General features: G+C 34.5%; 2 protein-coding genes across 6 annotated transcripts; one reads left to right on the forward strand and one right to left on the reverse strand.

Moving 5' to 3' along the window:
• Positions 1 to 77: 77 nt before the first annotated feature.
• Positions 78 to 9,128, reverse strand: LOC105645849 (hypothetical protein). Of its 5 annotated transcripts, none has more exons than XM_012231569.4 (8): positions 8,934 to 9,128; positions 6,728 to 6,865; positions 6,529 to 6,630; positions 5,828 to 5,962; positions 5,063 to 5,158; positions 4,785 to 4,943; positions 2,833 to 2,896; positions 78 to 2,708 (listed from the first exon to the last, which is right to left on the reverse strand). In XM_012231569.4, the coding sequence occupies exons 1-8, from the start codon at positions 9,015 to 9,017 to the stop codon at positions 322 to 324; spliced, it is 3,165 nt and encodes a 1,054-aa protein (XP_012086959.1). In that variant the 5' UTR covers positions 9,018 to 9,128; the 3' UTR covers positions 78 to 321. The 5 variants fall into 5 exon arrangements, with proteins under 5 accessions (XP_012086959.1, XP_012086960.1, XP_012086958.1 ...); XM_012231570.4 differs by having other exon boundaries at positions 4,815 to 4,943; positions 6,529 to 6,633; XM_012231568.3 differs by having other exon boundaries at positions 6,529 to 6,633.
• A 1,094-nt stretch (positions 9,129 to 10,222) lies between these two features.
• LOC105645848 (Transcription initiation factor TFIIE, beta subunit) lies at positions 10,223 to 14,050 on the forward strand. The gene is made up of 5 exons (XM_012231566.4): positions 10,223 to 10,389; positions 10,688 to 10,945; positions 11,781 to 11,912; positions 12,044 to 12,160; positions 13,279 to 14,050. The coding sequence occupies exons 2-5, from the start codon at positions 10,688 to 10,690 to the stop codon at positions 13,615 to 13,617; spliced, it is 846 nt and encodes a 281-aa protein (XP_012086956.1). The 5' UTR covers positions 10,223 to 10,389; the 3' UTR covers positions 13,618 to 14,050.
• The last annotated feature ends 1,637 nt before the right edge of the window (positions 14,051 to 15,687 follow it).

Consider the following 15,687-nt stretch of genomic DNA (forward strand, 5'->3'; position numbering starts at 1 on the left):
CAGGATCATCTCAAAAGCTTTCTAGCTTTCACTCATCAAAATAAGGATAGAGGGAGGGAAAAAAAACAGAGAAAAAATGGTGAAAAAACCTTCATTTTCTATTCATTAATGAGGGATGGAAAGAAAATACAACACCTTACAAGTTTCGCTCCTACATCTTCTGAATAAACTATCAAGTTAAAAGACTACCTTACAACAGTTTAAAATGCACTTCCGGGTAAATTACAAAGCCATTATACAACATGAAAGGCTATTGATGGAAAAAGCTGCATATTATCGCTGATAATTATAATAATACAACTAGTAAGAGGTAATTCAACTCTAGGAGTTCACCTTCCCGCGCAGTCCCTTGTTCTCCTTCAAACGTTCCGGTTGTTGAGAACCAATGCTACTGCAGGTTGGTAAGCTCACATTCCCAGAAGGCAGGAAGCAAGGATTATTTAGGGGCACTTGTGGTTGGGATGTAAGTTGCTTCTCTGGAGCATCAAAGTGAACTGATATATCTGTTTGAAAAAAGCTGGGTAGGCCATAATCTGGAAGTGCCAAACTACCATCCGTAAATGTTTGAGAAGAATCAACTCGTTGCGGGAAGTAACCATCCCTCTGAGTTTGAGAAGTGTCAACTTGCTGCTGCAAGTAATTCTGGACTGGCAAATTATCCTCTATTGGTATTGCACCTGTAAGAGTCTTGAATGCGAATTCAAAGCAAGGGTCTGACCAATAATCTGCAAAGGAAAAGATAGGCTGCTGCTCCGGCTTGTTAACATTCTTCTCAATTTCCAGCTTTCGTGAATGCTCTTCATTTGCAATGTCATTGAGGTGATCTACCCTGTTACTTGATGGCTCAATTTGTGGTACAGAATTTACATTTGCAGATTGATGATGTACACATTCTGCTTTTGTCCCATCCTTGAACTGCTGATAAGCACCCATTGCTAAGTTGTCTGCAGCCAAACCCATATCTAGAAAAGCTTCAGTTTTACTAGACTTTCTACCTTTAGTTTTGAAAGCAAGTTGGTTGGAGATTAAGCTGGCTGTTGGCTCCTGTTCAAGCCCTAAAAGTTGTTCTGGAGATTGATGAGGCAAATGAAGCTTCTTATTTTTTTTGTATTTGCCTGAGTTTTTCAGAATTTTCCCATTGACGCTTTTATCTGTCTTTTTTACGAGGAATTTCCTCTCATCAATGATATCAGCTGCAGGAGTTGAAACCTGCCCATTATCAGCAGCTATCTCAACTGGTATTTCACCTGTAAGAGTCTTAAATGCAAATTCAAGACATGGGTCTGACAAGAACTCCCCAAATGGAGGGATGAGCTGTGGTTCTGACTTCTCATTATTGGTTTTGTCTGTTTTCAGCACTTGTGATTGGTCCTTGGAAAAAGCTTGGCCATGAATGGACACTTGATTCTGGCTTGACAGTTCTCCAGTTAATGAATTACTGAAGTCAGTCAAAGCATGAGGGGTAAAATCAGTTCTAGGTTCAGCCTTGAGTGGCTGAGATGGTTTGTTTGCCAAAGCATCTGAAGTCAAACTCGCAGCTTGAATGGATTCACTTCTACAGGATGTTTTTGCATTTTGAACAGCTTGTGCACTGGACTCTGAGTTTGCTGCCAGCTCAGGTTCAAGACCTGCAAGTCGTTTTGAAGAACGACGAGGTAAATTTATCCCTTTCTTATTGCTGGTTCTGATCAAAATATTTTGAATTTTTCCTTGGCCCCTCCCTTTGGCCCCACTCTCAAGAGAATTCTCCTCTTCCCTGGTATCAGCTGTAGGAGTCAAAACAGGTTTGTCAACAGCACTAACCATTTCACATTGGTTTCTCTTGGAGACATTGGCCTCAGACAATACAGAGCAGGTTGTATCATACTTTGGGTTCTTCTTTGATGTATCTTCAAGTAAAGGATTGTCAGCATTAGAGGAACTATGATCCAAAATCTGTGTAATGGATTCAGCCTGGATTTGGTCGCATTTTTTATCTGCTAAAACATCTGATTTCAATCCCACAGCTAGAATGGCTTCAATTTTAGGAGACTTGATTGTTTTTGGAAGAGCTTGCACAATGGATACTGAGTTGGCCACCAGCTCAGGTTCAATCCCAGCAAGTCGCTTTGAAGACCGGCAAGGCAATAGCCCTCTCTTATTATCAGCTTTACTTGTATGAGTTCTTCTTTTGTAGCTTTCATCCCCCTTGATTGCACTCTCATAAGAGTTCTGCCCTTGCTTGTTGTCAGCTTCAGAATTTGCTTGCACAAGCAGTGAGTTGTCCACCAGCTCAGGCTCAATACCAGCAAGTCTCCTTGAAGATCGACGAGGCAAGTTAAACCATTTCTTGCCACTGGATTTGCACAAACTATTCTCAGTTTTTCTTTTCGAGCTTTCGTCTCTGCTTATCTCACTCTCAAGAGACTGCCCTTGCTCATTATTACCCTTGGGAATTAAAAGCCCATATCCATCACAGACATTGGTCCTTTTGTCTTGATTTCTCCTGGAAACTTCAGCCTTTGTTGGTGCTGAGAAGTTTCTGTTAGAGTTTTCCTTGTATTTAACATCATTATCCATCACATTGTCCCTTGGACTCTTCTGTGAAGGTCTATCAAGTGTGCCAACCACAGGCAGCATAGTCACACTGGTTACACTCTTGCCTCTGCTTTTCCTTAAGGAGTCAGCTTCTGAAGATGTTCTGCTGTCCACATCAGATCTCCCTTTACCTGCATCAAGGCATTAGTGAATTCCTCCACATCAGAGCAATGGAGTTTTAAATATATCCCTGCCCTCGTGGCTTTGATTATTTTTTGATCTAATTCATTAATCACAGTTATTAAACTTCCTCACCTGTAAGAAGCTGTTGACCATGAGCAGGGTGCTTTACTTTCTGCCTTTTAGCTGCAGGTGATGGCTAACAAAAGGAGAAAAACACCATATTATTTAAAAATGTGCACTAAATGCCACAACAGAAGAAAACAAACATTAATAAGAAAACTGAATATGGTTGCTAAAATATTCTGCACCAGCACCACGTTTTTCTGGTTAATTGTTAAAGTAGATGAGGCACAATGCTTGATTAATACGTTCCTGAAGTTATGTAGGTTAAAATTTGACTTGAGAACAAATCAATGAAATTAAAACCCTTTTTAATGAATACTCTTATGAAATTTTATAACCAATAATTTAAAATTCATCAGTGAGGGAGGAGGGTGAACAAAAAATTCTAAAGGAGAAAAGGTGATGATGAATACAATTGCAATAGACTATCTGAATAAATTTTTTTTTGACTTAGTGTCGCCTGCTGCTTTTAGCTTTTACATTAAGGTATGTAAAAGCTACGTAAGAAAATACTGATGGTTTGATGTGAGTTGTTATGTAAAAGGTAAATTATGCTGTTGTTTTGATCAGTTATCTAGAAGGACTGCTCTAGCAACTTTCTCTCTCTTCCCACCCCGCTTCAACAGTATGCATAAAAATGTTACATGTTTAGGATTCTTGCAATATGCTGTATGTGATCATAAGACAACAATGTTCTTCCAAATTGTCAAGTTACGAAAACTTCATACTTATTTGACTTTGAATACCTGATACTGAAAGATTAAGTCAACAATAATTTTCATGCTTGTTGGATGTGATTACACATTTACAAATCATGACTATTATGATGATTTATGGAATGTGTTTTTCCTTTCTTTTTTTTTTTTTTTTTTTTTTTTTTTTTTTTTTTTTTTTTTGAGAATATGACTCTGTAACATTGAAACACTTTCGTACATTTTTAAAAGTTCATTTAATTTTAATCATGTCTTCAGATTAAAGTTCTACTGTTTTGTTCCAGGGTTGCCAACTCTGCAATCAACTTGCACAAACCCTAAGTTGCAGTCCCACAAAGAAGCAATCCACTAGATTTCATAGTATTTTATCACAAAAAATGGTTAAGTGGCTTTCACTTTATTTGAGAAAATGTAACAAATATTTGATGGTTCAAGTATTTTATCCTTTAACTATACCCTCAGTGTATATATAAAGTGAAGCATTCCCATTGGTAACAACATAACTAGCATATACAAAATGTTTGGTTTGTATTTTCTTCATTTTGAAAAAAAAATTTCAATTGGATTGCAAAATGTTTTTACTACAAGTAAGATTCACATAATTTTTCTAATAGGGTGACCCCAAGTTATTGTGACTCCATTATAAGCTAAATTTTGCTCTACAAGACTGTCATGGAGCTGCTGTATTTAGGGTAGTTTATATAGCATTCTTGTGGAAATCAGTCTCTTTATAAGTGGATGATAGTTAAGCAAGTTCTTTATTGTAGTGGGTAGTTAATCATCTTTAGCTTTTCATTTAGTTTTTTAAAAGATTGTAGATTAATGAAAGATGTAAACAAACTCTTAACAAAAGTTTGAGTTCCTAATACTCAGAGATTGAAGGATTCTCTCAAACAAGCTCCAAGAGATCGTAGGGTTCTCTCTTAATGAGCCCTAAGAAATCGTGGGGTCCTCTCCTAACAAAACCCAATTCTATCTTTGAATTCAATCATATAGACCCGTAACTAGATCCAAACTTGGAACCGTAACAAGAAGTCTCTTAATGAGCCCTAAGAAATTGTGGGGTCTACAAGTATCATTTCGACGTTTTAGGATTCATTTAAGGGTATTAGAACACATTACCAATATATATTTAATTTAACATAAACACCCCATAGACCAAACATGTAGCTATCAAATTCATCACACATGGTATATAAATTCCAAAAGGTAATGAACAGCAACACTAACTATAACACATCACTTAACTAGGAAGTAACAGGTGAGATTCACATGTACCAATATTCTTTCACCGGTGTGCCTTTTCTTTGGTAAAAATGCATGTTTACTAATCTTTCCAGTCTCTAGGTAGCGTTCGACATCCCTTTTGGAGCGGAATACATATCCTTTTATTGGATCTATGTAATACTGTGGCGAAAAGTGCTCATCAACATCAATTTATCCTCCTCATTACGAATGGTAAGATATATTCATCCCTTGAAAAACTTACATAAAAATAACATATAAAAATTCTCACAAGTTCTTACTGGGTCTTTTCTGATTCCATTTGCATTAGCTGTAATTTTGATCTCTTTGATCCACCCTGGAGGTAAATCGTCCACTGTAGACTTCTCAAACTTAACCTATATTAAGCACAGGAATGCAGGTTTAGAACTAGAATACAAAATATTTGATCAAATAAATTTAATAGAGTAAAAATTGTTAATATAAGTTCATTATAAATGAGAAATCACATTTCATAACACTTTTTCTTTTCTTTGCACGAGCCTCCTGTGCACTTAGATTGGATTGCTAAAAGTCAACCGATGGATTAATGTACAATCTTACAAAAAAACAAAGATAAGAAAAAATTTATAGAAAAAACATCCCTCTAAGATTATGATCCAGTGTCGAAAACACCTTAAACTTTCAGAGGTGCAGATTGTCCTCTTCCCGAACATCCAAAATGTTTTGGAATCTAGTATGAAGCTGTACTAAGGCTTAGTTATTGTTGTTGTTGTACTGGGAAACTGCATCCCTGTTCTATATCATTTATGGAGGTTCCTCCCATATGATTCAACACACATAAAAGATTTTATATCTCTTGATTCTATTTTATGATTAATGCTAATAATAGGGTATTTACCTAAATCAGTATCCCTCTTCTAATTATTTGCCAAAATAGTGCACATGATTTCATGCAAACAAGTATTGATACATATATCACATAGTTGACATCAAAGCAAAATGACATGACTTAAATGAAGTTTTTGGCAAAGAAGGAAAAAGGCATTAGGACATCACGAACAGACTTCGCTCGTGGGGAGTGCACTCTTCAGTGTCTCCTTCTGTTTCGGTGTGTAACTTCTCTGCTTTATGGTTTCCAGATATCTAACCACCGCCGGCTTGGAATAGAATTTACACCCAGTAGACGGGTCAACATAACACTGCAACCAAAAAATGCAATCATAAATACAAGATAACAGCATTGAAAATACCATCAATTGATTTTGGGTAAAAAAGATATTCAAATGTTAATAGTAAAAGCACAAAATGTTATTATTCAAATGCAATCAAATAATCTTCCGCAATGATACTGTCTAAAACAGTTTAGCATCTGGTACTCATCTAATCATCAAAAAATTTGATTCATATGAAAAAGAGTTATCCAAGCAAATATCTTTGCCTACAGCATTCTAGGAAAGAAATTCTACGTGTTCAAGAAAATATTTAGTCTAAAAGGCATTTATTTATTTAGTACTATATATTAGGTCGGAATCAAGTCACTAAAACAAGTAATTATGGGGAATATTTTGAAATCTCACGCACATATCATGAGCATGTAAAATGCTAATGATGCTATCAGAAATTGTAGTCATTAATGTTTGGTAGCCTCCAAGATAACAAGTAAATATCCATAAAAGAAAAGAAAAGTTCCATCCGAAAATGTTAGAAGCAAAACCACAAATTCATTTAAATTTAAAAACCACTCTTAAATAAATGCATTTGATACCTTGTACACTTTTCCGCTGGCATCACCACTTTTTCTGGTTTTTAATTCCACAACCCAACCATTAGGTAACCATTCAGGACGTTCATTTGCATATTCTATAAGCTGCTAATGTTAAAAATGACCAATTAGATAAAGAGAAATGAAGGAAGCAAAAGAGCAGGTAGGAATAAGGTTTCACATCCATCATAATCATATGCACCTGCTTTTTTTTTGAGGGCAGTCCGATGAGACTTTTAGATGGGTGATGTTGGTCAAGTTGAGTCCCTTGTCCTCTAAAATAGCGTATGAAATCATCCGTGGAGAAGTATTTTTGACCAGTTCCAGAGTTCAAATAATACTACAAAGGCCAAATATATGGTGGTGACTATAAAAGCAGATAATTTAATTTAAAGTTCTTATATTTATATATATATATAATTCTTTTTTTAGGTATTATAAATCTCCAATTTTCATAATTTTCTTATGCTGTCGGTAAATCATTGAATTGAAGGTTGTATGAGCCAAGTTCTTTCCTGACTAACAAAATCATGGAATTGACAGGAACTCCAAAGAAAATATAGCAAGCGACAAGGTAGTGATTTCTTATCTTGATTAAAGAAATACTTTGAGGCCATACTGATAACCAAGCAACAAAATTTCAATTATTTTTCCACTGAAATTAATTGTAAATTGCAATTTCAACTGCCTTCACTAACAAATTTTATTGCCAATTTCATTTGTCATAATAAAAAAATGTCCACAATAATGTCCTTGACTTGAAAAATGCCAAGATTAAGTTTTATCATCGCCTTTCGACATTACCAGTTACCATAAATAAGCATGAAACTTGCAATTAAACCAACATTGTGACAGTTAAATGATTTTATATTTAGTGTTGTGTTTAATACAGTAATCTTTAAAATTCCATTTTAACGTGAATTCTCCAAAACAGCTCAAAAATATTAACGACAACTTGCCAGTTAGCTTCGGCAACAAAATTGACCAGAATCTTCTTTTATTTTAACAGTCTTAATACGCTAATGAACACAATAACTTGATAAGCAAACTAAGTACTTTTCGCGGGGCCATAGCATTTACCATTTATAAATAAAATTGAAAAAACAAAGCATAACATCATTTACTTTTACTCCAACAACGAGTCATCATAACCACAAATGTGACATTTGATTCCCCAAAAGTCAAAATACAGTGATGTTGCCTTTGAACTGATCTATGTAAGATTCATCTCAACATGTAATTGAACAGCGAGGTATACTATCCATAATGCCTTCTCAAAGCATTTTATGGAATATAAGACAAATTCCAAATATATCATCAAATCTTCTTCACATGCAGGCTGACAGAGAGATTATGACCTTTCATTCAAATGGCACGTCCCTTTTCTACTGGTAAGAAACACTAGCCCCGATATTGGCACTTTAACTGATTTTATGAAATCAAACTAAAATGTTAATAAATAATCCTCTAAATTTTAAATACTAACCCTAAAATCAAAGCTTCACCTAAGATGAGTGGTGCCAGCTCACATGCAACCTTTTCCTACCCTCAAGCACAAATTCGTCATATAATTTTCTTTCTTTGAAAAATAATTAACTCAAAATATTTTTTTTTTTTTTTTTTTTGGGGGGGGGGGGGGGGGGGGGATGAAGGGCATAAGAAGGCTTATCTAACATGCAAATAGCTTATGCTGTCAATATGAACAAAGCAAAGCATCGCGATCAAGTTTCCAACTCCCGTGCACTTACCTTTAATATAAGGAGAATAACCAAATTAGTTTATTCATCAATAATAAAGTACGTAGGTCAGAAGTTAAGAATTTTGTTTAAAAACACAGAATTTGCCCCAAAATTCTCTGAATAACAAGAGTTGTGTGGCCCCTAAAGAAGTCCTTGGATTGAGAAAGAATTTTCTAATCATTGCTAGACAGCATTTCAAGTGGTTTCACATGGCTGGTAAAATAAATGTAAATCCAATATAATAAGCATTGTGCCAGCCAACATGCAAACCATTTTCTTCCACTAAAAGCACCATCTTCCTACACACGCAGACACAAAAAAAAGAAAAAAGCAAAATAATGCAACATGCAGATAAATTATCGAAACCAATGCCAGTATATGAACTATCCAAAGCACGGTGGCCCATTTGATCACGTAAAACCCTTCAATTTTCCTTCTAAACATCAACCTATCAAATTAAACCACTAGCAGCGTTATACAATTGCCAAGTTCAGGCATTCAACAGCCTCAACCCACAAGCTTAAAATTCATTACTTTATGAATCCATGCACTTGCACCTGCTCTTAAAAAATTTTAAAAATACAATCTTTCCAGCTAAAACATTTAAAGATAAGAGTTCCAGAGCATAAAAAAACCCTAAATTAGGAAACCGCTAACTTTTAGCTGTACCTTAATTTTGCGACCCGTTTTTAGAACATTGAATTGCACAGTCCAGCCATGAGGAAGCTCCTCCGGCGAGTATTCAGCCGTCATTTGAAGAATCCGGCGTAGCTCCGGCAATCAGTATTGTCCTATACCTACTTTCTATTTGTCGTGTCGCTCTCTCTGTGAGCATGTAGAGGTCTGAAGTGAAGAACGAAATGTCCAAGACTCGACTATAATAAATAATAATGCGAGTTTGAGGCCACGTGTTTTTTTTTTTTTTTTATTATTATTGGAACAGAGAGGCTAGGCGTTACTGTGTAGTGTAGGGTGGGAAGGTAAAAAGATTTTTGCGTATTTACTTAGATTATCCTCCCGCTGGATATTAATGTAATAATATACGCATTCTCTTCCCTCCCAAGTAGACAGAATTTCCTTTTTCACTTTGTTTCAAATTATAGTTTAATTTCTTTTTTTGAAAAATAATAAAATTTATAGTTTTTTATTCTATTTTTATTTAATATGCATCTCTATTCTAGATATATTACTATTTTTATTACAGAATTTTTGAAGTGAATAAATTTTTACTCTTATCACCTTAACAATTCCATAATTTAGATCACATAACAAAAAAAAAAAAAAAGAGAAAAATTGAAAGGAAACAACCAATAGCTTCAATTTGCAACATAAAATCGTAGACTAACAATTAGGATAAAGAAAATAACAGATAAATTTTAAAAATGTGCAGGTACGAAAGAGGCGATCTCTAGCTTAAATTTCATCTCACCTCGTTACCATTATAAATGTTTTCATTCAATTAATTGGTTATATCTAATCATGAAAGGAGTGTATTTATTTAGTCTCTATAATTTAATGAAATTTATAAATTAAGATATATGTTTTCAGAAATTATTAAATATTTCATTTATTTTTTCCCTTCAACTAAATAAAAGTTTTGTTGATTTTTTTTAGTCAATTTAAAAAAAAAAGATAAATAAGACACTTTTGTCTGATCTTACTTGGTGAAAGAATGAAATTATTATTTAATAATTTAATCCAACATGTAAGTTGTTTATTATTTTCAATGAGTTCAAATTTATGGATTATGGTGATGTTTACAGTAAATAAAATTTTGAAAACAGAAGCCTTTTGACTTGTAAATTTTATAAACTATAGGGAAAAGATCATAATTTACTCTTATAAGAAACACTAATCCAGTGGACCCTATTTAATTGGGCTTGGGTTTTATGGCGTCCGACCCATGTCAAAGGCCTGAAATTATTCTTTTCGCACGGCTTATAATTGCACTTTAATCGGCACGAAAACCAGGTTGGGGCGGTTGTTGTATTGGTAGGCGCGATATTTGCAGCGCTGGAGTGGAAACAAACGACACAGTAAAGGCATAAGGAGGAGTTGCATCGTCGAAGGTTTTCCGTCTGCTTTCTTGATAAATCCTCTTGGGTGCCGCGATCCAAACGTATAGGTAGCTACGTATCTATACGCATATGAATCTCCGTATTATCAGTTGATTTTGCATATTTTGTGATTGACATTTGAAGTTAGGGTTTCTGGGATTGATTTACTTGAATCGGACATTTTGAATCCACAATCAATACAGAGGTAGAATTAGGAGTCGATCTACTATGAGTTGGATTTAAGTGTTTATTCAAAGCAGAAGTTCACCTATATCATACTTGTTTCTATTAAAATAGCTTTTATAATTGGACAAGGAAGACCACTTTCTTAATATCGGATGTTGAAGTAGATGTTTCTGTTCATAGATGGCGCTGCAAGAAAAATTAGATAGATTCAAGAAGCAGCAAGAGAAGTGCCAAACGACTCTTACCAGCATTGCGTCCAGGCCTTCTAAACCCGCTGCAGCTCAAAAACATGTACCTTTAGCTGCACCAACAAATCCAAGGACTCCAGGTCCACCTGTCAAATTTTCAAATGACACGGAGAGACTCCAACACATCAACAGCATTCGAAAAGCGCCTGTTGGTGCTCAAATCAAGCGTGTTATAGACTTGCTGTTAGAGGTTCGACTCTAAGTTCCTCTTCTTATTTTTATTTTTCAGATGTCTATTCTTAAACTTTAGGCTTTATGTCACATCATAAATGCTCATAATGGCCAACTTATTTTGTTGGCGTATTGAGTCTTGAAAACAGTATTAGTTCATGTTGCTCCTGCTGTCTGTTGATTCTTCATAATGTTTGGATTTGTCTGAGGATTATAAAGCAGATTGAACTTTTCATCTTGTTATTCTTTTCATTTTTATCGGTACACTTTTGGTATCACTTTATGAAAAATAATAAACACATATGAAAAATAGAACACATTGGATATGTTGTGCGGGTGATTTTATTGTGAATAACATTTTAATTCTTCTGAAAATTTTAAATAAAACAACTTTTCAATCCTTAACAAGTTAAAAAAAGCTAAGAGACTAAAATGTTGATTAATCTAAGAGCTAAGAGACAAAAATTTAGTTCACCTGAGCGAATGAGGTACTAAAATATATATTTAAAAAAATGGACTATTTTTAATTCCCTTTAAAAAAGGGGGCATAAGTGTATTTTGACAAACCTTGTGGGGATTTTCATAATTTACCATAGTGTTTTTACTTGCTTGTTCTTTGGAGTTTCCCTTTTCTGTGTTAGTTAACCTTTAATCACACGAGGATTGTTACAAATGACGGGCTTCGCTATCCTTGCGGCTCGCCAGTCTCCCTGTTTATTACTCTCCTTTTTTATTCTCAGCTTCTTTTATGAAATTTTAGGCTTTGTTAAAAATGTGTTTTGACCTTTCTGCAACAAGTTGAGAAGCAGCAAGCCATTAACTGTCTCCTGGCATGTGTTTTTTCATGTTTGCAGACAAGGCTAGCTTATACACCAGAACAAATAAATGAGGCATGTTATGTTGATGTGACCTCAAACAAGGCAGTTTTTGACAGTTTGAGGAACAATCCAAAAGTGACTTATGATGGAAAGCGCTTTTCTTACAAGGTAAAACATTGCGCTCACAAATCATGATAGGTTTGTACAGGTTTGGGTCAGTCTTTAAATCCTTGTCACTGTTTTAATATCTACCTTCTTTTCCCCAAGTAAGATAATATTCTGGTTTTGAATGTTTATAGTCCAAGCATGATTTAAAGGACAAGAGTCAACTACTTGTCTTGATACGGAAATATCCTGAGGGCATTGCTGTCATTGATCTCAAGGATGCATACCCAACAGTTATGGAGGATTTACAGGTATATCTAATCACTGAATACAGCTGTTGCATTTGGTGAATTTTATCCTTATTCACTCAATCTTCCATGTTTCCCTAAATCTGCTGAAGCAAAATCTATTTTCATAAACATCATATGAAGTAAAGTTGGTCTTGGTGATTCCAAACTGATATCTATGATTTGAATGATTGTTCTGAAATCTTTACCCTTTGTTATCCAGCTATCTTAAAAGTTGATTTACTTGGGAAAAAATGGCTGGTCTTTTTGAGAGAAGAGAAAGAGTCCTGCTGGCTGTTGACTCTGCAAATTATTTTCTTTAATCCTGGAGTTTAGGTTTTATGTTTTCCTTTGTGTTTGTCAAAGAAAATCTTTTCCTCTATTTTTTCAACTGGTCTTTTTCTGTCACCTAAATTTTTTTTTTTTTTGTCACCTAATAAGTTGTGTATTCTCCTACAAGTACTTTTATCTTCACTCGGATTTCCGCTCTCTGTCTCTAAACCAGATAATGGTGGGTGACCCCATCACGTTGATCAAATTAAAAAAAAAAAAAAAAAAAAAAAAAAGAGAAATCTATAGCTGGCATGGCATTATCTAGGACAACTACAAAGCATACATCTATAGATTGGTGGAACTCAATGGCTGCCTAAACAAGCTTCAAATTTTTTATCAGTTAAATCATTTTGTCTATCTGCCCACTAGGATGAAAATGTTTTCCTGGTCAGTGAAAATGCATTCTTGATGAGTGTTTGGTACTGTTTTTATTTTTTTTGGAGAATAGTTGCTGATTTTTAAATCACAAGTTTGTCAATGATTTAAGTATTATTTACTGTGATTACTCTTTAGCATTGTAAGGCAGTGAGCCTTACAATGGATGATTTGCCTTTGCAAACTTAAAATGTGTAGAAATGGATGACATTTCTTTGACCCTCACAAGGCAGCGACCTTCTGAATTGAGAATACCCTCAATTCTTAGTTACTTTGTTTTGTCTTCTCTGCATGGTACTACATATCGTTAGCCACTGGTGCTATCATAACTAAATTTTTTTGTATTCTGGCATGAACAATTGGATCGATTTTTTTTTTTTTTTTTTTTTTTTTTTTTTTTTTTTTTTTTTTTTTTTTTTTTTTTTTTTTGGTAGGCTTTGAAAGCTGCTGGACAAATTTGGTTGCTATCAAACTTTGATTCACAGGAGGACATTGCATATCCTAACGACCCTAGGGCTGTTATTAAGGTGGATGATGATCTTAAGCAGCTCTTTAGGGGGATTGAATTGCCTCGTGATATGCTTGACATTGAAAAGGATCTACAGAAGAATGGCATGAAGCCTGCCACAAACACAGCAAAGAGGAGAGCAGCAGCCCAGGTACAGGGCGTTTCCTCCAAGCCAAAGACCAAGAAGAAGAAGCATGAAATCAGCAAGAGGACTAAGCTTACAAATGCACATCTTCCGGAACTTTTTCAAAATCTTGGTTCATAGAACTTGTCAGAAAAATGAAGTTGTTGACCTAACCACTTGCAAATCATCAAATATGGACTGAGGTGGAATATGTCACTGAGATACAAAGACAAGCTTCAAGAGTATACAGTTAAATGTTAAGTTGCCCTATTCGTATATGATGAGCTTACAGAGCTACAGAGATATAATGTGTTTCGAGTTCATAACGTCCTTCCTCAATCAGATTTCTTTTTTTCAACAGTGATCATGTTTCTGAAAGCCAGTGTGATTCAATCATGTAACTTAAAATGCAGAGCGGTGAACCTTTGTCATCATAGTGGTGGATATATATAATTTTCTTCCTTTTGCAGGATTTCAGTTTGCAAATGATATTGATTTGATTTTGTAAGCAGTTGCCATTTATTGGCACAATTAATTACTCATGACCGCTATTCGAGCAAAGTTAGCTTAGTTACTTCCCTCTGTGTTGCGCACGCCTTAAGGTTTTGAATTCAGCAAATTAAGGATTTGAGTTATTCATGACTAGCTGTCGTTATCTTTTGGGGAGCATAAACGATAACAATGTTTAAAACCATTTTGAGCGTTTCCTCGAAATGATCTCATATCAAACATAGCATCAAGAAGTCTGCCTATTGATATTACATTAATTGAGCACATCATCTCTCAAAGGTGAAGAAAAGAGATGGCGTCACATATATTGCCAAATTAAAGTTTTGGTAACAGAAGCTCATGAAGTATTCTTATTTCATTTATTGATCATCTGGGGACAGTTACAAAAGTTATATTGAAGATATTCTATTGTGTATTTGTGAGTCTCGAAGGATTTTAAATCATATTTTCCTTCCTCCAACTTTTTCTTCTTTGTTTCCAAACAAGGGAAAGTTGATTCTTGTATCATTTTCCCTTCAGTTTTCTTTCCTTATAAAATTTCATTCCAAGTGTAAGAATGCTATATATTTCAGCAGAAAATGCATGCGGAAACTCCAGGATGAAACGCTGTTTCTTGATTGAAGTAAATACGCATCTTGCCTTGAGCGTCTTTCTCACAAAAATCTCACAAGAAAGCAACATTTCTTCATAAATCAAACATTTCTAAGAATCCATTCTAATGATTGAGAAAAGATGTGCACCATACGATACCATACACTTTCTTCCCCTTTTAGGGACCCATTGAATGTTCATTCTGATCTGTCCGTATATATATATATATATATATATTTATACATGGCCCATTTCTGTCACAGTTTCCTGACTTCAGCCTCTCGCTTGCTTGCTTACTCAAAACAGAGGAGATATAAATTGTATATAGAAAGAAGTTGCAGAGCAATAAAATCCTTCACGTTCCTCATTTAATATTTTAATCTAATATTTTAATCATGGAAGTTACATTTTGGAATGCTTACAAAAAGCATAGTTTGACCCCTTGAGGAAAAAAACAATTAAGAAGCATTCAAAAGAAACCAAAACATTTTTTTAAAAAACAAAAAGGTTCTCTGGCTGCACAATATAGCATGCTAAACTCCAACCCCACCTCAAGCTTATTGACAACAATTTATAATAAATCCAAACCCAATGACCCAATTGTTGATCTATGACACTTGACTTCTTCTGCAAACCCACTAAAGTACTTACAGATGTTAATTACGATTAGTCGGTGTTTGAACCCTTTAATCTTTTTTTTTATTAGGTTCTGTTCATAAACTTTGACCTTTCTAATCTGTTAGTGATAATTTATTAACTAATCTAATCTAATCTAATCTGCAGCTCTACCAGAGGAAACAAGAAATAGGAAAGGCAACTGATCAAGAAAATTACACAGGTCAAGTTTTTGCATTGTTTCAGAAATTCAATTTATATATCTAGATTTTACAATTTCTAGAATTCAATCAAAAATTTACAACTATGTAGAAACTATCAAATTTGCTTCCTTGTTCAACTATGTCATACATCAAAAAAAAAGGAAAAGAAAGAGAAAGAGAGGAAAGAACTATAAACTGCAAAAAGAAAAAGAAAAAAAAAAATCAAGAAACTGTCTATGACTGAGAAAAACATATCAATAAATAAAGATTGGCATTTGGAAATAAAACTATA

The sequence above is a fragment of the Jatropha curcas genome, chromosome 4 (genome assembly GCF_041381405.1).
Source record: "Jatropha curcas cultivar XTBG-Jc1 chromosome 4, XTBG_Jcur_1.0, whole genome shotgun sequence".
Lineage (NCBI taxonomy): Eukaryota > Viridiplantae > Streptophyta > Magnoliopsida > Malpighiales > Euphorbiaceae > Jatropha > Jatropha curcas.

Excerpts from the sequence above, each read along its gene's own strand:
- LOC105645848 (XM_012231566.4), top strand. The coding sequence starts at position 10,688 with ATGGCGCTGCAAGAAAAATTAGATAGATTCAAGAAGCAGCAAGAGAAG. Across the intron at positions 10,946-11,780 it reads TTATAGACTTGCTGTTAGAG|ACAAGGCTAGCTTATACACC; the intron begins GTTCGACTCTAA and ends TCATGTTTGCAG. Across the intron at positions 12,161-13,278 it reads CAGTTATGGAGGATTTACAG|GCTTTGAAAGCTGCTGGACA; the intron begins GTATATCTAATC and ends TTTTTTTGGTAG.
- LOC105645849 (XM_012231568.3), bottom strand. The coding sequence starts at position 9,017 with ATGACGGCTGAATACTCGCCGGAGGAGCTTCCTCATGGCTGGACTGTG. Across the intron at positions 6,866-8,933 it reads AAACGGGTCGCAAAATTAAG|TATTATTTGAACTCTGGAAC; the intron begins GTACAGCTAAAA and ends TGGCCTTTGTAG. Across the intron at positions 2,709-2,832 it reads TGGTCAACAGCTTCTTACAG|GTAAAGGGAGATCTGATGTG; the intron begins GTGAGGAAGTTT and ends GCCTTGATGCAG.